Below are 26477 nucleotides of genomic sequence, written 5' to 3' on the forward strand. Positions count from 1 at the left end.
GCAATACTTTGCATGTGGATCTTTGCTGCGCTCCAATGACATTATCTGTGAGGGGTGGCAGTGTTGTGGCACCGCCTCCAGTGCCTGGCGCCCATTTTTTCTGCCCCTGTTTAACAAGGGTGTATAGTAACAATTTTTGATGCAATTCTTTGCATGTGGCTCTTTGTTGCGCTCCAATTACAGTATCTGTGAGGGGTTGCAGTGTTGTGCCTAAGGCCCAATTTTTCTGCCCCTGTTTAACAGGGGCGTATAATAAAAATTGTTGATGCAATACTTTGCAGCAGGGCTTATTAATGCGCTCCAACTAGGGTATCTGTTAGGGGTTGCAGTGTTGTGGCACCGCCACCAGTGCCTAAGGCCCAATTTTTCTGCCCCTGTTTAACAGGGGCGTATAATAACAATTTTTGATGCAAGACTTTGCATGTGGCTCTTTGCTGCGCTCCAATGACATTATCTGTGAGGGGTTGCAGTGTTGTGGCACCGCCACCAGTGCCTAAGGCCCAATTTTTCTGCCCCTGTTCTAGTATTTTTCTTTGTTTGATGCTTTTCTATTTTGAGTTCATTCTAGCTTTCTCCTACGTTATAATAGTGTCATGTTTATTTTCCTGTACTAAATACTCATCATTGTCAATGTAAACACCACAAATCTAGATTTGTTCTTTTAGGCAGCATTGATATAATAATAAGCCACACATTGTTGGTTATCCAAAAATATTTATTGTTTCACACTTAAAATGTGTCATTTTAATTTTTTCCAAAAATATCTTAATATAAATTCTTGAATTTTTTTTTTATATATATTTTTGCTTTGAAATACTTTTTTTTAATTTTTTTTATTTTTTTAAACCATTCTTCAGCACATCAATCAGATTATTGAGTTTTCGGTCCACCACTTGGGTTTTCTTTTTAAGCTGGGTTAAGGCGAGGTTTATGTCCTCTTTTTCTGTCCTGCAGGACAGATCTCCCCGATTAGGACCTAGGCATTGTAGGTGTCCAATCCGCCCCCAACCGCACGAATACCTACCGAAATTTGGAAAAAAAACGTATTACAATTATGCAGGCCTACATCTATTACCTGAAGCTGTGCTGTATGATGACACTGACCTGATGTGGTGGCATTTTGCACTTCCTGCACATCCGGCGAGGGTGGGGCTTGGCTCTGTGTGGGGTTGGTCGGCTCCACTGCTGCAGCTTGATTGCGCCCTATGAGATTGTAAAAAAAGGGATACATGAATCAAAAAGATTAGAGGTCTGAAAGAAGAATATCAATCATTCTTTTTATAAAGTGTGGTACAATTGTCTGTTTTTACAATCCTTCTAAGCTTAACACAGGATTGTATCCATTACCAAAGCTGCTGCATTTCTCTATCTTTGGCCAAGTTTCCTACATGAAAAAACACCAATAGCTAGATTCAGGTAGATGGGCGCATCTTTGTGCCGGCGTAACACAACGTATATGCGCCACGCCGACATGTACTTGCTCTCCACGTTGCGCCGCTGTAACGTAAATGTGAAGGCGTAAGCTGGCATAAGTGTAAGTGGGTGTGAACTTATGCAAATGATAGCCTGAGCGTGGAGCAGTGGATTACGCCCGGCGTATCTTCCACGGAGCATGCGCAGCAATGTCGACGTATGATCACTTCCTTGTGCGCATGCTCACAACTACCGAACTTCCTAGTTTACGCCGGCCTACCGGCTTACGCCGAACGCATAAATACGCTCCCAGACATGCGCCCGTCCGACGCAAAATTACATCCTGCTTTCCCCCCCCCTGAGCAAGGTAATTTTGCTTTTCTTTATTACTGCTCTCTTTTGCTGTGCTATGGCTGCTCCAGTCAGCAAGAGGAAGAGACATTTTTCTCCCCAGGAGAGGGCAATCGTTATTGCTGGCATGGAGAGATATGAGACCTTCCTCCATGGTGCCCAGAGTCGGGATACCACCCGCGCCAGGAAGCAGGAAATCCTGGACACAATTGCTACTCAAGTTAATGCCCTTGGCAATGCCACCCGCAGCGCCAAGGACATTAACAAAAAGATGAATGACTTGAAGCTCCATGTGCGGGAGAAGCTGTCCGCCATTCGGAGGCACCAGAGTGGCACGGGGGGTGGACCACCCTGCAATATTGTTTTGACCCCGGATGAGGAGATGGTCGCTCGGTGTATACAGAGGGAGCAGGTGGAGGGAGTTGAGGGCTTCGATTCCCGTGACGATGCCTCGAGGACAGGTAAGTGTTTTATATCCCCTATCCGGTGTGTAGCATGTGAAGGGGTGGAAGGGAACATGTGACAAGTGTGTGGGTCCCCCAACATGTGATTGCTTTATGTCATCCACAGATGTGCAGGAGGGAGTGGGCCCATCTGCTGGCAGTGGCCGTCCCACCACATCGTCCCCAGAGCAGCCTCAGCAAGACCCCCAAGATCCAGCGGGGGAGAGGAGTGCCCACACCTCTCCTCTCGAGGAGGTGGTGGAGGAGTCGGTGGACCTAGGGCAGATAGGCCTCATTATAGAGGAGTCCAGTGTTCTGCCTGGGCCCTCTCACAACTCCCCTCTCATCAGGGGAAGCCCTTCTGTATCTTTCTGATAAGCCCCCCGCCCGCAGACCCCCACAACCACCGGGCAAGGGTTGTGGGGATGAGGCCCCTGTCCCCACAACATGGGGACATCCTCCCCATGTTGAGGGCATGTGGCCTGGTACGGTTCAGGAGAGGGGGAGCGCACTCTGCCCCCCTCTTTTCTGCGGCCGGCCAGGTTAACGTGCTCAGATAAGGGGTCTGGTGTGGATTTTTGGCGGAACTCCACGCAATTTTTTAAACAATTTTTGGGGTGGAGTTCCCCTTAAAATCCACACTAGACCTGAAGGGATATCTGGGGGGAACCCCACGTCATTTTTTTTTTAATTGAACGGCAGGGTTCCCCTTAATATCCATACCAGACCTGAAGAGCCTGGTAATTGAATTTAGGGGGACCCCCACGCTTTTTTTTTTTTTATGAATGAATCCTCTCTGAATTGCCGGGAGCCGACAATTCATTATAGCCGCAAGTCCGGTTTTAAATGATTTTCTTTCTTTCAGAAATTACACTTTGTGCAGGGACAGTTCTAAGTACTGGAAACATGCGGTATTTTACATGCTAACTTTACACCCCCCTCCCTAGGTACGAAATTTAAAGGAATATTTCACTTTTATTGTTTCACTTTTAACATAATTAAATTCACTGCTCCCGAAAAAACGCCAGTTTTTAAAACTTTTTTTTGCATTGATACATGTTTCCTGGGGCAGGACCCAGGTCCCCAAACCTTTTTTAGGACAATAACTTGCATATTAGCCTTTAAAATTAGCACGAGTGTTCGAGTCCCATAGACTTTAACGGGGTTCTAAAGTTCACACGAACATTTGGTGTGTTCGAAAGTTCTGGTGCGAACCGAACAGGGGGGTGTTCGGCTCATCCCTACCCAGCGCCCATAATGGACCAGGCCGCTCCTAGTAGGACCCCTTTCACATGGAGCAGACTCTGTCAAGCAGATCCACCTGCTCAGCGGGGATCTGTCTGCTGATCCCTGCTATACAGACGGATGATATGTTCGTGTCCACTCCGTTGATGCAGAGCAGACACTATGCGGCGGTCGGATGGAAATGGACATGCTATGCCTGTGCTGCCGATGCATCCCAATTGACATAAACTGGACTGCCTGTATGGGGATGCACGGAACACCTGTACATCCCTGTGTTGGTAACTATGGCCCTCCATGGGCGTCCACTTTAGTATGCCACATGTGAATGATGCTTTAGTAGCAATTTAGCAGGAATTTTGTAAGTTGTGTTTATGTGCACTATTAATGATTTTAGTGTATTTTTTGTGAAAATGGCGATATGATGAACATTTGCGTAATTATTGTGGGGCCCAAAAAATCTGTAGCACATTTTTTTATTCTACAGGCCATGTGCTTTTAGAAAATGTCTAGTTTGAGGGGTCTTTTCAAATTCTGAAAGCTTTAAATGAAAAATTTTAAAAATGTTAAGCTCCGGATTTTTAGAGTACATTGTTTTTATTTACAGTTTTGCGTACCTTTAATTTTCACCTTTTCACAAAAATGTCGTTCGCGCGTCGAAATTAAAAAAATGACGTTGTTTGCGTAAGTCATCCGTGAATGGGGCTGGACACCATTTACGTTCACGTCGAAACCAATGACGTCCTTGCGACGTCATTTGGAGCAATGCACCCTGGGATATTTTCCGGACGGCGCATGCGCAGTACATTCAGCGCGGGAACGCGCTTAATTTAAATGCTCCACGCCCCCTACCCGGCTAATTTGAATTAGGCGGGCTTGCGCCGGGTGATTTATGCTACGCCGCCGCAACTTTACAGGTAAGTTCTTTGTGAATCAAGCACTTGCCTGTAAAACGTGCGGCGGCGTAACGTAAATGACATACGCTACGCCGCCGCAGAGATGCGCCAATCTCTGTGAATCTGCCCCCATGGTTTCTGAAAATATATTGTTTGGGGGTGTTTTACAAACCCTGAAAGCTGGAAGTGAAAAATAGAAACCTCCAGATATTTTGAGACATTTTCGGGTAGGTTTTCATTATTTTGCAAAAGGGCGCAATCTAAAATTTACAAATATTTGTTATTTATTAACTCAACACAGGATACGTTTTTCTATTAAGCAGGAATTTTGTAAGATTGTGTGTTAATGATTTTAGTGTATTTTTATAGCGACAATATTGTTTTGATAAACATTTTCACAAATACCACGGGCCTAAGAAATCAATAGCACCTTGTTTTTATTCTAGAGATCATATGCTTTTAGAAAATATATGATTTGGGTCACAAATTCTGAAAGCTGTATAGGAAAAATTAAAACCTTCAGATTTTTTGAAAAATTTGGATTTTTAGAGAAATTGGGATATTTACATTTTATGTACGTTCAATTTTCATAATTTTGCAAAAAGACGTAATGTAAAAATATTTAGAAGGGATTAAGAAGCAATTTTGTAAAATTAGCTGTGTTTTTATCTGCTAATAATGTTTTTATTTTTTTTTATTTTTTTAAAGTGTATTTTGTGCGTGTACTCGAGAGAGGAGCCGGACTGCAGGAGTTGGGAGTAGGCAGGCCTCCCCCAGAGGCAATCTGACACCTTTCTCCATGCCCCGGGTGGCAATGGCGGGTGTGTGAGGGGGTCCTCCCACACAACCTGCCCTACCTGCTCCGCTTTGAAGTCCAACGGGGCAGAGGGAGTGAGAGGATCTAGCCCGCTCAACCAGCCCCGTTAGTCCTTCGCCTCTCTTTTTAGAGACCGCGTGGTCAAAGTGCGTGCATGTTAACCCAATTTTGAGTGCATGTAAGTGTGGTGTTTTTTTGTGGGAGGGGGGTGGGCGTACTTAGCGCAGGCTTACCTCGCATAGCACACCCACCGGGACCGGGATCCGAACCCCTAGCTGCAGAGGTGGTTTTAGTGTATGTTTTACGAATATATTGGTTTGATAAACATTTGCGTAAATACCACGGGGTTTAAAAAATCAGTAGCACCTTCTTTTTTTCTAGAGGTCATATGCTTTCAGAAAATATATGGTTTTGGGGGTCTTTCACAAATTCTAAAAGCTGTAAGGGAAAAATGAAAACCTTCAGATTTCTTGAGAAATTTGAATATTTACATTTTTGCGTATGTTCGATTTTCACCATTTTGCAAAAAGGTGCAATGTAAAAGTGTTAATTGTTTGTTATTTATTAACTCCATACAGGTTAAGCTTTTATATTTAGAAGGGATTTAGCAGGAATTTGGTAAAATTAGCTATGTTTTTATCTGCTAATAATGGTTTTAGTGTATTATTTGCGAATATATAGGTTTGATAAACATTTGCCCAAATACCGTGGGGTCTAAAATATCTGTAGCACCTTGTATTCTAGAGATCATATGCTTTCAGAAAATATATGGTTTTGGGGGTCTTTCACAAATTCGGAAAGCTGTAAGGGAAAAAACAAAAACCTTCAGATTTTTTGAGAAATTTGGATATTAATTTTTTTTTGTATTTTTTGTAATTTATTAACTCAATAAAGGTTAGGCTTTTATAGATAGTAGGAATTTTCAAAAATGTGCTTTGAATTTATCTGCTAATGATTTTAGTGGATTTTTAGCAAAAATATTATTTAAACATTTGCGCAAATATCGTGGGACCTTAAAAATCTGTAGCACCTTATTTTTATTCTACTTGTCATGTGCTTTCAGAAAATAAATTGTTTGGGGGGTCTTTTACAAACCATGAAAGCTGTAAGTGAAAAATAAAAAAGCAAAGGAAAAATTGCAAAAATGGTCTGGCCACCTGAGTGTAAAAATGAAGCACAGGGCCTGGTAGCAAAAGGGTTAATCTGCATCTACCAGGACATGCACTAAAGTGTATGAGTGGGATAATAAACAATAGACTTTACTGGGACAGGAACTACTGGCAATGGTAAAATATGCTTAGCAGACATGCATAATATGTGTTTAATGTATAAATGAGGGTAATATAAAGAGGGAATGAGATGAGCTGAGCTGAGCTTCATTTTTATACTCCCAGTGCTCAAAATTTGAATTGTAAAACATCAACTACTGTAAATGTTCTGTGGGGAATGTAATTTGAGCTAGGGTGAGTATTTATAATTACAGCAGATGATGGAACATGGATTACTGTTTATTGCAATGTTTTACAGCATATAATGTCACAAATATATACAGCAAACATTATTTTTAGACTACACTAATAAGCAAGCCAGCACCCCTGATTCATATATAATAATAATATGAAATATGAAAAGGAGATTTCTACATTTCTAAGTAGGCTTTTATGCCTTGCATCGATTGAGCAGCTTCATCATATCTCTGTATATAGGTCTTCACTTTAGCAGTGATGTTCATGGCTGGAGTGATGCTTGCTTATGGGGACATGGCTTCTGGAGCTGAAACCTCCCTTATGATGATGGTGGTGTTGGTGTTGGTGGTGGTGGCCACTGGCTTCATGGGACTTTCCTGAAGAATGGTGTTTTCCTCCAGTGCTGGAGTGCAGGACAGCTGAAACAAATGGATAGGTTATGTCAATATGGTAAGCTTTGCCATTTCAGGCAATATGTAAATACATGTTTAGGCAATGTAGTTCAGAAGACAATGCACTATTATGAATCCAGCAAGTCTACTAAAAAAAAATTCCAGGACGAGTATACTTTAATTAAAGATTCATTAACCCACCCTCCCTAGTCCTCTTGTCGCTATATTTTAGAATATAAAGATAGGTATAGTTAGTTTTAGATGGACTGTGGTTGGCTGAAATTAGAAACTACACATCATGATCTGTGTACAGTATTATTAATTCCAAAAACAGTAACACATAATAGTTTAGAGCACTGGTTCTCAACCTGTCTAGTGCCGTGACCCCTTAATAAAATTTCCCAAGTTGTGGGGACCCCCAACGGTAAAATTATTTTCTTATCGTGGGTTGTTGGCACCCAAGGTAAGACAAGTAATTTGCGCCCCTAACCTGCAGACATTTAGCGCTCACTGAGTCCCTTACACTCTCACACTATTAAAAACCCTTAGGCCTCGTACACACGACGAACCTGTCCGCTGTCCATTGAACTTCCTGGGTCGCGCACGTCGCCGCGTCATAGTCGCCGCCACGTCACCGCCATGTCACCGCGTTTTCTGTCCGCGGGGATTTTGGTCTGATGGTGTGTACACACATCAGACCAAAATCTGCTAGCAGACATGTCCGATGAAAACGGTCCGTGGACCGTTTTCATCGGACATGTCTGATCGTGTGTACAAGGCCTTATAGTGCATTTTAGGATGTACCACTCTTTCTCTTTGTTCTCTTTTCTTTCCCTTTTATCTCTCTCTATCCTAATTTCTTGTTTGTTATCCCCATCCCTCTCTAGATGTCTTTCTTGTTCTTTCTCTTATTCTTTCTCTTCCTTTTTCTTTGTTCCTCCCCCTCTTTTCCTCTCCTTTCTATGTATTCTCTATTTTTATTCCTTCTCTTACACCCTGGTGGGGAGTATGGGATCAGTGGCAGTGCTGGCGGGGAGTTGGGATCAGTGGCAGTGCTGGTGGGGAGTTGGGATCAGCGAACTTAGGTGCTCTTGATCAAGGCCATCTGCTGATCTGAGAACTGTAGTGGGGACTTTTAAAGGCAACTCTAATCACAGGTAGTGTTACTCACTGTGTCTCCGATTTTTGTGTTTTTCTCGTAGCAGTGACACCTATGCTGAAATCAGCAGATAGGGTCTCCTCCAGCCCCTCCCACTTCACATTCCTCACCAGTCAGCTGACCTCTAGTCTATGCCATGAACTAAATGGGCGGCTGTGAAGAGGCTAAGTGGGCAGCCGCAGGCTTTGGTGACCCCTGGCAAATCCTCATTTGACCCCCAGGGGGGTCCCGACCCCCAGGTTCAGAACCACTGGTTTAGAGTATAGTATCTGTGGTAAAAATAACTAATATAAATGATAAATTATTCTTTAGTAAATAAACTATATTCAACATTTTTCAACACTAAATGTGGGAGGCATAGAATTCACATAAATACTGTATGTGAATTCGCACATCGGTTTTTATTATACATGGAACAAATTGTTTTACTTACAAATGTTTACATGTCCCTCTGCACCTATCCTGAAAAACAGAAAAATTAACAGAATTTTAGCATGAATTTCATTTTGTATGATTTATTTTTTTTACACCTATGAACATTAACTGGTAAATAACAAATAAACAGGCTATCAGGCAGAAACCCAGATAACAAGCGATTGTGCTGCAAGTTTAAAAATGACTTGCTAAGCTATTGCTAGACTTGCCAGGCTTCACAAGTTTGTTGCACAATTGCAGCAAGTCTGCATTGCAGGTCTCCAGATCAACTTTCTTTGCAAACATTCTGCAAGTCTACTGGAAGTTCTGATTCAGTTATGTTGTTCAATAAACATCCCACCACAGGGGTCACTGTGGCTGAATTTCCATGTTGTAGACTTGCAGAGCTCTTGTTGTAGACTCACCAATGCAACTTAGCTCTTGCTAGAGACTTGCAATGCAAATTTGCTACAAATTGAAAATGTGTCAACTAGAACTTGTGCTTCAAGTGCTCTGCAAGTGTACAACTTGCTGGTGAAAATGTATTTCTTACATATAAAAAAATGCAGACTCCTCGGTTCTAAACCTTACATACAGTACCTGTCCATTTGAATATTGCTGCCCAATTGTGACAGATTGGCGAAAATATTTATGTCTGTAGGAATCTACAACTTTTGCAGACCCTCAGGCTAAATAACACAGCTAGGCCACCTCCCTACCTCCCTACCCCATGCCTGGCAATGGATATTTAAAGAGCAGCAGAAGACTGATGAAGTAATCTCTTTGTTTTATCTTCCAGTTAGCATGTTCCTTGCCTGACATATGAAGTATATACCTGTGCTCTTCTCCTTCCAGCATTTTCTTATAAGTGGCAATCTCAATATCCAGAGCCAGTTTAACATTCATCAGTTCCTGGTATTCTCTTAGTTGGCGAGCCATGTCCTGTTTGGCCTTCTGTAGAGCAGCCTCCAATTCAGACAATTTTTGCTTGGCATCCCTGACAGCAGCTTCACCACTTTCCTCAGCTTCCCTGATGGCAGCTTCAAGTGCAGCACGCTAGAAATGATTAAATAACATGCATTATTTTTTTAATCTAGTAAATTGAGTATCTCCTGCTTTGTTTTATTTGGGATCAATAAACTTGACAAAATATACATGAGCAAAAAGGATCTCAATGAAACAAGTGCTGAAAATTTATATCATCAAGAAAACAATAAATTACATATTACAAACAAATTATACTTTTTTATATATCCAATATAAAAATGTATAAATAGGACGCAAACGACTGTTCTGGTAAGTCTAAATCTGGAAAAAGATAACATTAAACATTCATCTAAACAAGCGCTATGAAACTGTTAAAAACTAAAAATTGTGAACAATAATAATATCGTAAGGTTAGCCATAAAAGTATAAAATGGATTTATACCTGGGATTTGGCACAATCAATTTCACCTTTAAGCTTCTGAATTGTTCGATTGAGATCTGCAATCTCATTTTGGCTGTTCTGCAGATCGTTTCCATTTCTTCCAGCTGCCGTTCGCAGATCTTCAAACTGTAGATAGTAAAATATAAAAAAATAAAAAAAATCTGAATATTTGTGGAAACCAAATGTTTTAATTTCATTTGTTATTCCATGCACCATTTTATTTGAAGGCTCATGTCTCATAGGAAACTGCAGATTTTTTAAAATATTAAAATATAAAACTACTATTTTAAATTGAATTATCATAAGTAGAGGATAGCGCCAGAAAAAAAAATAACACAGATGTTTAAATGATGTCTAACTCCCCCCTCCCCAAAAATATATATATATATATATTTCAGATTACCAGTACGTTGATGTGGTGGCTGCATTAAATTTCCTTTTTCATGCTACAAACATTTTAAGCACGTAAAGAAAATGTGTGTTGCCAGAACTGCAGTGCCTTGGTTACTACTAGTGAGTTGAACTGAGCGCACAAACACTTTTCTTCCTTCTGTAAACTACTAATCCCATCCACTAACATGTAATAGAGATGGAGGGAAAGACATATTTGAAGTCAAAGTAAAAACCATGGCTCCCTCCATAGATACGGTAGAGTGAGGGAAAATAATTGTGTTTTTTGCAGTATTACCAAGTGAAAAAAAAGGGAAAAGGCCAAAATTCAAACAAATGCAGGCACCTCATCTAATCACAAAGAATCACATATTTAATACAATGAATGGTGATACCTGTTGCCTTGTAGCTCCAATTATAACACACTCACCCTGGATTGGTACATGGCTTCAGCCTCTGCTCTACTTCTGTTAGCAATCTCTTCATATTGAGCTCTGACCTCAGCGATAATACCATTGATGTCTAGGTCTCGGCTGTTGTCCATGGACACAAGAACTGAGGTGTCTGAAATCTGAGCTTGGAGTTGATTGATTTCCTGAAAATTTAAAAATATGTACAGCAACTACAGTACAGCAGTATAAATTAAATTCAGAAATGTGCTTATGACCCAAAAGGAGAAATATTTACCGCATCATACAGGGTCCTAAGGAAGCTGATCTCATCGCTCAGGGAGTCGGCCTTCGCCTGAAGTTCAGCTTTGTTCATGAAAGCAGCATCAACATCCTAAAGTTAGATATACAGAGTTATTTGTTTTATTAGTGTTGCTTTAACAGACAATACAGAAAGTTGTGACTAATTTTAAAATGTTTACCCTCTTCAGAGAAACAAATTCATTCTCGGCACCTGTTCTTCTGTTGACTTCATCTTCATATCTGTAAAAAGACACATTTTTATTTTCTCATATGTCCTTTACATACTAAACAATCTGTATATTATTAACTGTTTCTAAACCACTTGAGTCCCCAGTGCCAAATTAAAATGGTGTGAGTAGAGTGACTATTTGTCCCTGTGCTATTTTGAAATGTCTTTGGTAATCATTATCTCCTGTTCGTCCCAGCAGGGGTTTTGGCTGAAACTGAAGGCTGTCAATGACAGTCAGCATTCAGTCCTAAGCCCTTGAGCTGAAATTATAATTTCCTGGGCTTCCAATACTTCTACAGTCAATTCCTTAATAGCGGGAAACAAAAAAGGGGAAGCGCCACCTAAGTGCAATATGTCAGATACTATGTTTAATCTCAAAAGAAATGCACTTACAATACACAATTTCAAAACAAGCTCATCAGGGTCTCATGATGCGCAGTGCGGTCCAGTCTCAGGTCCATCTCGATCCACGGGTCCTGCAGGCAGGGAGAGAAATCTATCCTGTGGACACCAGGAAACAGCCAGGTTCAGCGTGGAGACACAGATGATGACGTTACCAGATAGTGGGACCAGGGAGAGCACCAGAAGGAAGGTGAGACTAGAAACAACAGGCTACGCACTCGGAGACAAGCTCCGCCTACAGGCCTACTCTAAGGAGCTTGTCTCCGAGCGCCGCATAGCCTGTTGTTTCTAGTCTCACCTTCCTTCCGGTGCTCTCCCTGGTCCCACTCTCCTGGAACGTCATCATCTGTGTCTCCACGCTGAACCTGGCTGTTTCATGGTGTCCAGAGGATGGATTTCTCTCCCTGCCTGCAGATCTGTGGATCAAGATGGACCTGAGACTGGACCGCACCGCGCATCATGAGACCCTGATGAGCCTGTTTTGTAATTGTGTATTGTAAGTGCATTTCTTTTAAGATTAAACATATTATCTGACATATTGCACTTAGGGGAAGACAAGGAAACAAAAAAGGGAAGCGCCACCTAACAGAGTTGGCTTTTCTCTGAGGACAGCTGCCGCCCATCATCTTCCCATCTCCTTCCTTTTTATGACTGGTCATTTTGTATCACTATATGCACTATAAAACTGTGACTGTTTTCTAGACATATACATTGCCCGCTTTTTAAGTGTTCGGTAGTACCAGTGTTTGCGCTAACAGTTTATTTCAAATTTCTGTAATTCTTTAAGAGTGCACTGCAGAAACAAATGCCAACACTATCGGGTTGATTTACTAAAGGCAAAAAGACTGTGCACTTTGCAAAGCGTAGTTGCACTCTGCAAGTGTAATTGCTCTGCAGCTTAGTAAATGAGCAGAAGCTCTACTGACTTCCATCATCCAATCATGTGCAAGCATGCTTTTTTTTTACTAAGCTCTGGGGCAATTTGCATTTAGTAAATCAACCCCTATGCTTCTGTTTAGTATTTACATCAGAAGTGAAATGTCATCATATGTCACGTCACTGCACTTATTCTTAGTATGTAGGCCCAGCCAGGGCTGTTGCAGACAGCAATAGATCACAGTTACAAATGATCTACGGCTGCACAGCTGCATGAGGGTGTGGATTTGGTTTCTACTTAATAGATCCAGACCCCCTTCATGAAGAAAAAAAAGTGTAAATAAAAATTGAACAAAAAAAATGTTTCCCTTCCAAAATCCTTACAACAATGATGGTTGGATGATTGGGATGATGTTTTCATCAATTGCTAATGTAAGTGAATACAATGTCATCTTAATTTTTAATATAGTGGCAAATATGAAAAAGTCACCATTGTAATCATTTGTGCCCATTATTTCTGTAGACCAATTTCCCCCCTGTATGCATTGTAGCATCAAAAAGTTTATCAAAATTATATATGTTCACTTTGAGTTTTACCATATTGCTACATTATCTGAAAGTTACACTGTGATATGATATTAATCAGCCAACTTTAATTAACATATTTTGTGGTAAATATCTGGGGACTATCAAATTATGTAAATGTTGTGTTGGGAAAAATTACAGGTAAATTACAGAAAAAAATACACTTGTATATACATATTTAAATTTGCTACCAAATTAAAGCCCCACCTGTTCATAAAAAACTAAATACACAGCTTTAACACCCACCATTTGAGTGAAAGTTCTGTTGAGAGCTGACATAAGCACACTGGCAAATGTGACAGTTACCACCAGAGGCATGCCTTAAATGTAGCATACACTGTATGTGTTTGATTTAAGGATTTTTGATTAAGAATTTAATAACATAAAGAACATTTCTAACAAGCTTTATTTTGAGAAGCAGTTTAATTGTGAGCTTAGTTCTGCTTTAAGAAATATATGCTAGGATTTAAAGACTAATACCAGAATTTCCATATTGCCAGTCTGAGCCTGGCCCCAAAACATGGAGAGGGTAAAGCTTTACCGTTAATTGCAGGGTACTCCATACATTTATGCATTATAGTGTAATAGTATTGCTACCTTCTCCTTAGTTCTTCTACAGTGCCCTCCATGCTGTTCCTCTCTGCATCCAGTGGAGCTCTCTCACATTCTAGATTCTCCAGCTGTCTCCTGAGGTTGCCAATAAAAGCCTCAAACAAAGGTTCAATCGACAATCTTGCTGTATTCTGATCTTGTAGAATAGACCATTTGGTCTCCAGCATCTTGTTCTGCTGTTCCAAAAATCTTACCTGTGTTGAGATTATATAATAATTGCTTATGGGTATAGAAATGGGGAAACATACAATAATATACATGTTTTCACATAAACCTAAGCCAGATTGGATTGCCCAAAAATTTTTATTGCAAGATTTTTCATGTTCTTTGACTGGGACGGTATAATTTAGTACAGAGTATGTACGTGTGGAATTTTGTTCTTTTAGGAGGCTGAAGAACTAAAACATGTGTGTGGATATTACTTGAATTATTCAATAACGTGAAAAGCAAATTCCTGTAAATTATAAATATACAATAATGAGCAGGTGCTTTTCACGTGATTGGATAATTGAGGTGAATATTAACACAACTTTTGAATTACAATTCTCTAACCCTTTAGTAAATCAGCCCTATTTAATTCATATTCGCTATACTAAGGGCAATATATTTTCATAGACATCCTGTGTATAACATTTGAAGTAAAGTATATACTGGGAAATAATGTTAAGTAATTTGCAGAAACTGCAGTCATACATGATAACATCAAACTGCACTGGTTGTTCATGCAAAATAAATTCAACATTTAGGGACACAACTTTAGGACTTTAATCAAACACAACGTAACACATACACCTTGATGTGCCTTTCTTTATTATCTTATAAATATTGTTGGCCACTTAATCATATATACATACACCTTTTTGTTTCATTATAAATGAACTTGAAAATTCTCACCTGGTCAATAAAGGAGGCAAATTTATTATTCAGGCCCTTAATTTGGTTCTTTTCTTCTGTTCTAACTCTTTGGATGTTTGGGTCAATTTCCAGATTGAGAGGAGCCAGAAGACCCTGGTTTACAGTAACTGATGTGATCCCTCCAGAACCAGAACCAGACATTCCTTTAAATCCATGACCATGTCCAACAATACCAAATCCAGATCCATGTCCATGTCCACTTTTTCCTAAATGGAAACTTCCCACTGAAATTTTAGGTCCCTTTGACCCAACAGAATGATCACTCTTGCTGCTGAAACAATGCTTGGTCTGGTGAACATTTTTAGAAGAGTGTGATAGGAAGCTGTGTGAGCTGGAAAGTTTGGGTAAAGAAACAGAACCAGAACTGAAATGCTTGTGTCCAGATGAGGCTAGGATTGAGCAGTGAGACATAATTAAAGTTTATACACAGAGAAGCCAAGGTGCTGTCTACTCTTCAAAGCAATGTTCAATGCTCTGACACTTGCTAGGCTCTTTTTATACTAAACTGGGTGTAGTTAGTAATATTGTCATTGTTATGACTTCCTATGATTTTAGCTTGATGATAATGGTTCATCTGTTTGTCACAGAAAATAAAACAGTAACCTACCTATATTTTCAAAGCTGTGACACTTTTACTAGTGGCTAATAATATAATAAAACAATGTTATATTAGTATAAGCAATATGAGTTGATGTTATTACAAGAAACAATTACTATGTATTGTATATGTCCAGTAATGCCTTACAAAGTGGTTCTACTTGGAATGGCCCAATATAAAAAAAAATCAAGATATTGAATTTCAGGGATTTCAAATGTATTCATGTTAAAGCGAAGTTCCACACTTTTTTGTTTATTAAAATTCAGCAGCTACAAAAAGTGTAGCTGCTGACTATTAATAAACAGACACTTCCTGTCTCATGGTCAAGCGATTAAGGCACCTGGAGCCTTCTCTCCCCCTCCTCTCCGCCAGCACAGTCAAAGCAACTCTGGGCACCCGGTAGTGACAGCTTTCCGCTTCACGTACCGGGAGCGCACTGCGCATGCACAAATCGCACTGCGCTATGCTAGGGGCCAGGCAATCTTCTGGGACCTGGTACGTGTCCCAGAAGATTGTAGAGAAGGAGGGGCCACCTAGGGGGACAGGAGGAGTCGCCTAGGTGGCCAAGAGCAGGAAGGAGAAAGTGAGACACAAAGTCCCTCTTTAAACTAGGTACACACACATTTGGCATGTCATTGTTTGGGGGGGGGGGGGGGGAAACAATGACATGCAAAATGTGGCATGTCAGGGGGTGAGGGGTACTTAAAGCGTAATTTCCACTTTTGGGTGGAACTCCACTGTAAGGTTATGTATTATACCCAGTAGGGACTGCTGATGAACTTGGATCCCCCACTCTTTCACAAGCACGCAAAAAACAGGGAAGAGTCTTTGACTTTGTTTTTGTTGTTTATTAGGGGGTTAATAACTTCACTTCAGCAAACTTTCAGCAAAACTTCAAGGACATCTTCCTATATACAGTCTATATACAGTCTCCTTTACTTTCTTCCTGCACAGCTCTTGCTTGCTCCAGCTCAATCACTTTAATTTATCTGACAGGCTCCCATTTAGATTAGCAATAGCCCTTTACAGACAGGAACTCGTAGCCCATTTTGTGTAGCACAGTGTAGTGAAACAGTTTATAACACTTCATCTGTGGTCACTGATCCCAGCTCCACCTCTTCAGGCACTGCCAACCCACCTGTCTCCAGCTGCCCCTTTCACTAGTCCTCCAAGATTACTCTCTACACCAGTCCACCTGACTGACTCTTCACCAGCCCACTCGGCTGACTCTCAAGAGATCTCTCATGGAAGGATGAAGACTTAAGCGCACCACTGTCTTCAGGGAGACTAGCTACATGAGCCTCCAGGAAAGCCTCCTTCTGCGTGTTTTAGCAGGATCCTTCCAGCACCCGAGCCCCACCTCCAAGGCAGGGAACCCCTCTCCCAGACTAGGGGGCACCCCTGAGGGCCTTGACAACCTCTGCCATACTGTATCCCCATATTCCACCAGACTGCCCCTGCTGGCCTGGCCTATGTCTATTTATTAAGTGGGCTCAGCCCTCTGCCAGCCTGCCTCTGAGGATTGGCTGAGGCTTCATAAATATTCAAGGCAGCTCCTCCTTACCGCCACCCACTAATTCTAGAACATTCTCCAACCTTCTAGACCAGAGGGGGGCTCCAGAGGGCTGTCAGGCTGAGTCACCCAGTACTGAACTGTAGTAAACCCTGACCCAGATTCAATCGCTAAGGCTTTGCCCTGAGCTAAACTATAATTTTCCTACTCTCACTTCTAGCACCACTATAGGGTTCTACAGTTATTTTGGCTATTTCTACCTGCAAAAGTCTTCCACACTTAGACTATTCTATGGCTATTATAATACAATCGTCTAGTCTATTTTAGAATCATTTACAAAAGCCATTGGGGTTGATTTACTCGAACTGGAGAGAGAAAAATCTGGTGACGCTCTACATAGTAGCTTATAACTTCAGTTTGTTTAATTAAGCTTTGACCAGAAAACCTGGAAGCTGATAGGTTTCTATGCAGGGCTGCACACGATTTTGAACATTCCAGTTTTATTTTAGTAAATTGACCCTATTGCATCCCCAAGTTTTTACTGTTGCAGGTCAGCTTATCTTTTAATCAGGAAATGGTTTATTAATTCAAAATTGCAAGAGAAATAAAGAAAACACTGCACAAGAGTGGTTAAAATATCAAACAAGCAATAAATTGTTAAGCATCCAAACAAGTAGAGTGTACCTGTAGGTGCACACCAAAAGAAGCATATCGCACATAGGAAAGAATAATACATAATTGAAAGAGAAATGAATATCAGATGGCATGCATTCCCTGTCAAAGAACAAGCCTGCCCACCACTAAATTGAGAAGGCTCAGTCCCATTGTATCTAGCCATAAAGACCAAACCCTCTCAAATTTACCTGCACACTCCCTTGTTGATATACAGTATATACAGTGGATATAAAAAGTCTACACACTCCTGCTAAAATGTCAGGTTTCGTAAAAAAATTATGTAAAAAATGAGACAAAAATAAATCATTTCAGAACTTCTTACATCTGTAATGTGACCCAAAAACTGTACAACGCAATTGAAAAACAAACCAATTTTTTTTTTTGGGGGGGAGGTGTAAAAATAAAAAATAAAATAATGTGGTTGCATAAGTGTGCACACCCTCTTATAACTAGGGATGTAGCTGTGTTCAGAATTAAGCAATCACATTCAAACTCATATTAAATAGGCGTTGGTACACACCTGCCATCTTTTAAAGTGGCTCTGATTAACCCCCAGCTGTTCTAGTAGTTCTTCCCTGACATTTTCTTAGTCGCATTCTACAGCAGAAGCCATTGTCCGCAGAGAGCTTCCAAAGCATCAGAGGGAGCTCATTGCTAAAATGTATTAGTCAGGAGAAGGGTACAAAATAATTTCTAAGGCATTAGATATACCATAGAACACAGTGAAGACTTTCATCATCAAGTGGAGAAAATATGGCACAACAGTGACATTACCAATAACTGGACATTCCCTCCAAAATTAATAAAAAAAAAAACTTGTCAGGGAGGCTGCCAAGAGGCTGCAGGAATATCTGTCAAGTGCTGCCTGTGTGGTACATGTGACAACAATCTCCCATATTCTTCATATGTCTGGGTTATCGGGTAGAGTGGCAAGATGGAAGCCTTTTCTTACCAAGAAAAATATCCAAGGCGGCTAAATTTTGCAAAAACATATCTGAAGTCTCCCAAAAGCATGTGGGAAAATGTGTTATGGTCTGAGGAAACCAAGGGTGAACTTTTTGGCCATAGTTCCAAAAGATATGTTTGGCACAAAATCAACACTGCACATCACCAAAAGAACACCATACCCACAGTGAAGCATGGTGGTGGCAGCATCATGCTTTGGGGCTGTTTTTCTTCAGCTGGAACAGGGGCCTTAGTCAAGGTAGAGGGAATTATAAACAGTTCCAAATACCAGTCAATATCGGCACAAAACCTTCAGGCTTCTGCTAGAACTTTGTCTTTTAGCATGACAACAACCCAAAGCATACATCAAAATCAACAAAGGAATGGCTTCACCAGAAGAGGATTAAAGTTTTGGAATGGCCCAGCCTGAGCCAAGACCTGAATCTGATTGAAAATCTGTGGGGTCATCTGAAGAGGGCTGTGCACAGGAGATGCCCTTGCAATAAATACTCCCTACCTTATATTTAGCACTCGGAATAGATTTCATTGTTCACGCATGTTCGTTATTACTGTTTTATCGTTTGTACCCATTCATGCGATCCTATTTCCTATGTCCTAATGTATGGCAGATACTGTTCATCTTTTTTTTCTTTTGATTGTTCTGTATGATATAATTCAATAAAAAACTATTGAACAAGAAACATATATTTTCAAAGGTCATTTTTTTTTTTTATGTTTAGCTCTCATTAAAATATTATCTGGTGATCCTGCCGTCATGGCCTTTTTTCTGGTACTTCCTATTATAGGGTGACAACTAGGGAAGAGCTTCGAGTTCGAGTCGAACTCATGTTCGACTCAAACATTGTATGTTTGTTTGTTCGTCTAATTTCGAACGTTATGGGCCATTCGCACCAAATTTGAGAGGTGTGTCACGGCCCATAATTCACTGCGGCATTGCAGTGCATTGCTGACTGATGATTGGCCAAGCATACAATGCGGAAAAAACTGAGAGCCATAATTGGCCAAAGCCAGGGTGACTTTGACCAATTATGCCTCAAGGGATTTAGTACACGCCCCACACTATATAAGGCCGCCTGGAAGTCGGCCTTGTATAGTGTGGTCCGGCGTGCTGAAAGATAGAGAGAGAGACAGTGTAATTTCATTTGAGTTAGATAGAGCAGGCAGGCGAGTCAGTTAGTTGCAGTTACAGTGTGTAGAGGATATATATGCATCCCAGGTGTTGTATATATATTTATACACTGTATTCAGTTTAGCTAGAACCGTTCCTGTTATTCTCTTCATAATATACTGACAGGCAGATAGGTGATTGTGCTAGCTGCAGTATTTTCACTTAGTGTACTGTCTCCTTTGCACAGCGTGCACCTAAACCTGAATACAATTGCTGGTGTTCTCATACAAATACAGGCAGGGAGCTCCTATTTAAAGGAATTTTTCACTTTTTCTTCACTTTAAGCATCATTAAAATCACTGCTCCTAAAAAAACCTGCAGTTTTTAAAACTTTTTTTGCATTGATACATGTTCCCTGGGGCAGGACCGAGGTCCCCAAACACTTTTTCGGACAATAACTTGCATATTAGCCCTTAAAATTAGAACTTTTGATTTTGAACGTTCGAGTCCCATAGACTTTAATGGGGTTCTAATGTCTCATCCCTAGTGACAACACTTGGGGGCTGATTTACCAAGCCTTTACTCCATGACTCATGGAGTAAAAGCAGGAGTAGCAGCCGTTTGGCCATTTACTAAAGAAATACGCTGCTAGTGCAGTGTATTTCCCTAGTTACTAATGTGCTCCGTGCGCCCAGGAGAGGGTGCATTGTGCACCAGTACAGACCTGGCGCATGGCACATTGAACTGTAAATTGCGGGGGTTCGGGCGGGAGTTTATTAGGGGGGGAGGTGGGGGGATGCAGGGGAAGTGAAGTGACATGTGTTTTGAAGTGTTTGGCGGGCCGAATTGAAAGGGAAAGTGTTTTTTGAAAACAGATCCCCGTACGCTTGCACAGTGCGCCTGAACCTCAGGAGGTTCATTTGCATACTGGGCATGCGCAGAGAGAAAAGTCAGGGATTCCCGTGCGCCTTGTCAGTACGCCGTGAAAATCTTGGTAAATACCAAGCGGCGTACCCGTGATTGCGCTGCGTGACGCGGCGCACGGGAATCTCCGAGCTGTTTTCAGCCCTGAAGGGGAACTCCGCGCCAAATTTCAAACTTGAAATCGGCGCGGGTCCCCCTCCAGGGCTACATTAGGCTCTTAGGCTTGGTCCGGAACGTGAGGGGTTAAACCCACGCCGATTCGGCGCGGGGGTCCCCCCCAGATCCAAACCAAGCCCTCATCCCAAGCATGCAGTCTGGCCCGGACAGGAATGGGGGCGGGGACGAGCGAGCGCCCCCCCCCTCCTGAGCCGTACCAGACCGCATGCCCTCAACATGGGGAAGTGTGTGCTGTGGGGGAGGGGGACACTGCCCCCCCCACCCCACAGCACTCTTGCCCCCATGTCGATAGGGACAAGAGCCTCTTCCCGACAACCCTTGCCATTGGTTGTCGGGGTATGCGCGCGGGGCTAATCGGAATCTGCGAGCTCCCTTTAATAAGGGGGCCCCCAGATGCCGGCCCCCCACCCTATGTGAATGAGTATGGGGTACATCGTACCTCTACCCATTCACATGGGGGAAATGTAAAGTAAAATAAAACACCACACAGAATAAAATATTTTATTAATCTGCTCCGGAGCCCCCCCTTTCTTCTTTAGCTCTCTTACAAGGGGGGGTTTCTTCTCTCCCGATCTTCCGCCGGGACCCTGGGCTTCGGTGATTTCTGTCGGGGGAGGGCGCCATCCCTCGGTCCTCTCCGGAGCCTTCCGCCGGATGCCCCCTCCCCATTTAAGCTCTTTTTCATTAGGGAGGGGCATCCGGACTTCGGCGACTTCTGCCGGGGGATGGCGCCTATCCCCCGGTCTTTCCGGTGCCTTCCGCCAGGGTTCCGGTCTTCCTGGTCTTCTGCCGGGGGTGCGCCAACTCCCCGGTCTTTTCTCTGCTCCCTCTTCTGCCTGGCTCCCCCGCGGAGCCAGGGCTTTCTTCCGTCTTCTTTCTTCTCTCTTCCTTCTTCTGCCTGTCTCCGCTGTCTTCTTCCTTCTCTTCCATTGGATGTTGACACAACGAGGTTCCGCGCTGACATGCCGTGTCAGCGGCGGGCACGGACTTATATAGGGTAATGCCACCATGTGACCTCAACCCATGTGACATCACATTCCCTGGGCATGATGGGAATGTGATGTCACATGGGTTGAGGTCACATGGTGGCATTGCCCTATATAAGTCCATGCCCACTGCTCAGACGGCATTCCAGCGCCGGACCTCGTCGTGTCAACATCGAATGGAAGAGAAGGGAGAAGACAGCGGAGACAAGCCCTGTGCTCCGCGGAGGAGACAGGCAGAAGCGGAAGGCATCGCAGAAGCCCGCGGGTGTCGCCCCCCGGCGGAAGACACCGTACAAGCCCGGGACCCTCCCCCAAAGGCAGGAGCCTCACTGGTGAAGGGGGTCCCGGTGAATTACGTCGCTGAAGACGGGGGTGGGGTGCCAGTGCACCCCCCCCCGCAGAAACCGTCGTGGAAGCCCGGGACCCTCCCCCAAAGGCAGGAGTCTCACTGGTGAAGGGGGTCCCGGTGAATTACGTCACTGAAGACGGGGGTGGGGTGCCAGTGCACCCCCCCCGCAGAAACCGTTGTGGAAGCCCGGGACCCTCCCCCAAAGGCAGGAGCCTCACTGGTGAAGGGGGTCCCGGTGAATTACGTCGCTGAAGACGGGGGTGGGGTGCCAGTGCACCCCCCCGCAGAAACCGTCGTAGTAGCCCGGGACCCTCCCCCAAAGGCAGGAGCCTCACTGGTGAAGGGGGTTCCGGCAGAAGATGGCGAAGCCCGGGGCCTAATGGGGTGGTGGTGGGGGGCCCCGGCAGAAGACCCCCGGCTGACTAATAAATTAATTTTTAAATGTGTGTGGTGTATTATTTTTTTCCATTTTTTTCCCCATACTCATTCACATAGGGTGGGGGGCCGGAATCTGGGGACCCCTTTATTAAAGGGGTCTCTCAGATTCTGATAAGCCCTCCGCCCGCATACCCCGACAACCAACGGCCAGGGTTGTCGGGAAGAGGCTCTTGTCCCTATCGACATGGGGACAAGAGTGCTTTGGGGTGGGGGGGCAGTGCCCCCCTCCCCCACAGCACACACTCCCCCATGTTGAGGGCATGTGGTCTGGTATGGCTCAGGAGGGAGGGGGGCGCTCGCTCGTCCCCACCCCCATTCCTGTCTGACCAGACTGCGTGCCTGGGATGAGGGCTTGGTTTGGATCTTGGGGGGGACCCCACGCTATTTTTTTTGCACGGGTTTAACCCCTTATGTTCCAGACCAAGCCTAAGAGCCTGGTATGCACCTGGAGGGAACCCACCTTATTTTTTTTTGGGGGGTCTGGAGTTCCCCTTCATGAACAGCGATCTGTCATTTACACATGTCAGTCCCACCCCCCCCTACAGTTAGAACACACCCAGGGAACATATTTAACCCCTCCCTCGCACCTAGTGTTAACCCCTTCCCTGCCAGTGGCATTTTTAGAGTAAGCAATGCATTTTTACAGCACTGATCGCTAGAAAAATGCCAATGGTTCCAAAAAAGTGTTCGATGTGTCCGCCATAATGTCGCAGTACCGATAAAAATCGCTGATCGCCGCAATAACTAGTTAAAACAAAAAAAAAAATATTTTGTAGACGCTATAACTTTTGCCAAAACCAAACACTAAACGCTATTTGCGATTTTTTGGAACCAAAAAGATGTAGAATACGTATCGGCCTAAACTGAGGGTTTTTTTTTTTTTAGAATATATATTTTTGGGGATATTTATTATAGCAAAAAGTATTTTTTTTTTTTACATATGTGGGCGGGACTTACGCAAGTCCCGCCCACATATATAAACATCGTTCAAACCACACATGTGAGGTATTGACGCGTGCGTTAGAGCGAGAGCAATACTTTTACCACTAGACCTTCTTTGTAACTATAAACTGGTAACCTGGAAAAAAAAGAAAAAGGTCGCCTATGGGGATATTCACGGAATTAATTTTGGCCCCATTGCAGGAGTGTTTCCAATAGTAAAGCGTGACATGTAAGGTATCTATTTACTCGGTCTAACATCATCTTTTTACATTATCCCCAAAAATTGGGCTAACTTTTGTGTTTTGTAAATTTTTAACCACTTGAGCCCTGGACCATATTGCAGGCCAGGCTGGAAAGCATGAGATCAGGGGAAAAAAAAAAAATCATGCCATTGCAGCTTGGTTCCTACATGTGTGATGAACTGAGCATGCTCAAACACACTAGAGACTGCAATTTGTTCATGTGATTTCAATTGCTTCATTACTAGCACATGTTATAAAAACCGTGCATCGATCAGTCCTCAGCTGCCCTCATAGGGGCAGGCAGAAATGCTGTTGTGGAACACAAATGTGGTTTGTTGCATGGGTTTTTATTTTGCCAATGGTTTTTCATTATTTTTAAATGATGTTCACTTTGATGTATTTGTCTCTGCTGCCTTATTTTATGAAAAAATTGTGAAGATGTTGCGACTTTAAATCTGTTTATTTTGAGTTTTGAAATGTATTTTTGTTTGTGTGTGTTTGTTTGTTTTTTTTCTTTCCTTGTTTTGTTGACCAATAAAAATTACTTTAAAATTTTGAAGTTTGTTTTTTGTTACTTTTTCATGCAATATATTTTGACAGCTGCAGCTGAACTAGGTTAGGGCCTAACAAATTAGGTGTGATTTTTGTCTAAGCTTCTTTCCTGGTGTGTAATCATGAAATGTTTGCCAGGTTTATTCCCCATGACTTTAAAGACAAAAACTGGTAAGTATTTTCTTTTAACTGTAGTGGTCCTCAGCCCTCAAGTACCCCCGACAGGACATGTTTTGTGGATTTCTCTTAAGAATTGCTGTCCAGACTGTCTTTTAAAGCACATGTGCAAGATGAAGGAAAACCTGCAAACATGGCCTGGGGGGGGGGGGGTTGCTATTGGTGGACAGGCTTGAAGTGCTGATTTACAGCACTGTGCTTAAATCTAGCGCAAGGCAATCCTATTCTAATTGTGGGTGTTTGAGGGAAGCCAAGTGAGTGTTAGAACCCCTGCTTGTGTTTTTTTTTTTGGTGTTGAGCTTTGTGTCCCTTTTCTTAAAATTGACTTCACTTCCTGTCACACAGCTGAACAGGAAGTGAGGTTAAAACCCTACCAGTGTCTTTTCTTGGGGACACAGGTCAATCTAACTAGTGTCCCCATTAAGCAAATTGCACTCCAGCACTGCTGTGTACACCCCAAATCATGGGTCTTCAAACTACGGCCCTCCAGTTGTTCAGGAACTACAATTCCCATCATGCCTAGTCATGTCTGTGAATGTCAGTGCATTACAAGGCATCATGGGATGTGTAGTTCTACAACAGCTGGAGGGCCGTAGTTTGAGGATCCCTGCCCCAAATGATTATTTAGTTTGGGGTTTAGTAAAGGCAAAGCCACTCTGCAGTACAAGCATAGTTGCTGAAAATCAGAGAGGAAGCACTGATGGTTTTAACATCCAATCCTGTAGAAGCAAAGTTGTTTTGTTTTCTTCCTTGCTTTGCACTTGTAGTGCAAAGTGGATTTGCCTTTAGTAAATGGACCCCAAAGTCCAAGATCCCTAATAATTTGGGGTGTACACAGCAAAATACTAGAGTGCAATTTACATAATGGGAAACTATTTAGATTGATCTCTGTGTCCCCAAAAAAAGATATTAGTAAGGTTTTACCCTCACTTCCTGTTTGGCTATGTGACAGGAAGTGAATGAATTTGAATTAGAAAGGGTGAAGACACCTCACAAATGTTCTCACTATCAGGGGTGCAGACATCCCCAAAAAATAAGCAGATAATACTTATTTGCAAATTAATAATTTTTTAGTTAACATTGGGTGGGGTGCTCTAACACACACATTCATACATATTAGCCACGCTGTATCCTGGCCTATTGGCATGGTTATATTTTCTTAGGCCTCTCAATAAAACTCTATGAAATTTGTGCTTAAACTAGAACCAGGGGCGGACTGACAACTCATGGGGCCCCCGGGCAATAGAAGAGTATGGGGCCCCTCTGGCTTACAGATGGCCACCACGCCAGGAGGTAGTGCAGAGGCGGGCAGCTAAAATCTTGGGATATTCACATTAAAAGCATGTCATTTTCGGACATATCGGGGACAGATCTAAAAAAAAACACAGATTTTTACATACTGTCCCTGGTTTTACTGAGCCTGGCAACCCGGATGGGGCCCCCTAGTAGCATGGGGCCCTCGGGCAGTGCCCGAGTGACTCAATGGTCAGTCCGCCCCTGACTAGAACTATAATCAACACTTTTTATTTTCTTTAATTTTGGATAGAGTGAGGGAGGGTTATAGGCCCTGTCAGTTTATTTTGTATTATCTGTGTCCAATTGGGGAGATTTGCCTTCACTTCCTGCCCCATAGCCAAACAGGAAGTGAGAGAAAAACTATGCAAATTAACCACTTCCCGCCCAGCCTATGGCCGATTTACGTCCGGGAAGTGGTTACACAATCCTGACAGGACGTCCTGCAGGATTTCATGCCGCGCGCGCCTGTGGGGGCACGCAGCGCGGCGATCGGTGATGCGGGGTGTTAGTCTGACACCCTGCATCTCCGATCTCGGTAAAGAGTCTCTCACGGAGACGGAGACTCTTTACCACGTGATCAGCCGTGTCCAATCACGGCTGATCACGATGTAAACAGGAAGAGCCATCGATGGCTCTTCCTCACTCGCGTCTGACAGACGCGAGTATAGGAGAGCCGATCGGCGGCTCTCCTGACAGGGGGCGTTCGCGCTGATTGTTTATCAGCGCAGCCCCCCCTCGGATCACCACACTGGACCACCAGGGATGCCCACCCTGGACCACCAGGGTGGGCAAAAAAACAAAAAAAATATGA

At 42.9% G+C, this 26477-nt stretch overlaps 1 protein-coding gene across 1 annotated transcript; it reads right to left on the reverse strand.

Moving 5' to 3' along the window:
* Positions 1–6649: 6649 nt before the first annotated feature.
* LOC120929282 (keratin, type II cytoskeletal cochleal-like) lies at positions 6650–15200 on the reverse strand. Its single transcript, XM_040340608.1, has 9 exons — positions 14703–15200; positions 13794–14002; positions 11284–11344; positions 11100–11195; positions 10843–11007; positions 10023–10148; positions 9429–9649; positions 8613–8641; positions 6650–7047 (listed from the first exon to the last, which is right to left on the reverse strand). The coding sequence occupies exons 1-9, from the start codon at positions 15132–15134 to the stop codon at positions 6878–6880; spliced, it is 1509 nt and encodes a 502-aa protein (XP_040196542.1). The 5' UTR covers positions 15135–15200; the 3' UTR covers positions 6650–6877.
* Positions 15201–26477: the final 11277 nt, after the last annotated feature.

The sequence above is a fragment of the Rana temporaria genome, chromosome 2, assembly GCF_905171775.1.
Source record: "Rana temporaria chromosome 2, aRanTem1.1, whole genome shotgun sequence".
In the NCBI taxonomy this organism is placed as follows: domain Eukaryota; kingdom Metazoa; phylum Chordata; class Amphibia; order Anura; family Ranidae; genus Rana; species Rana temporaria.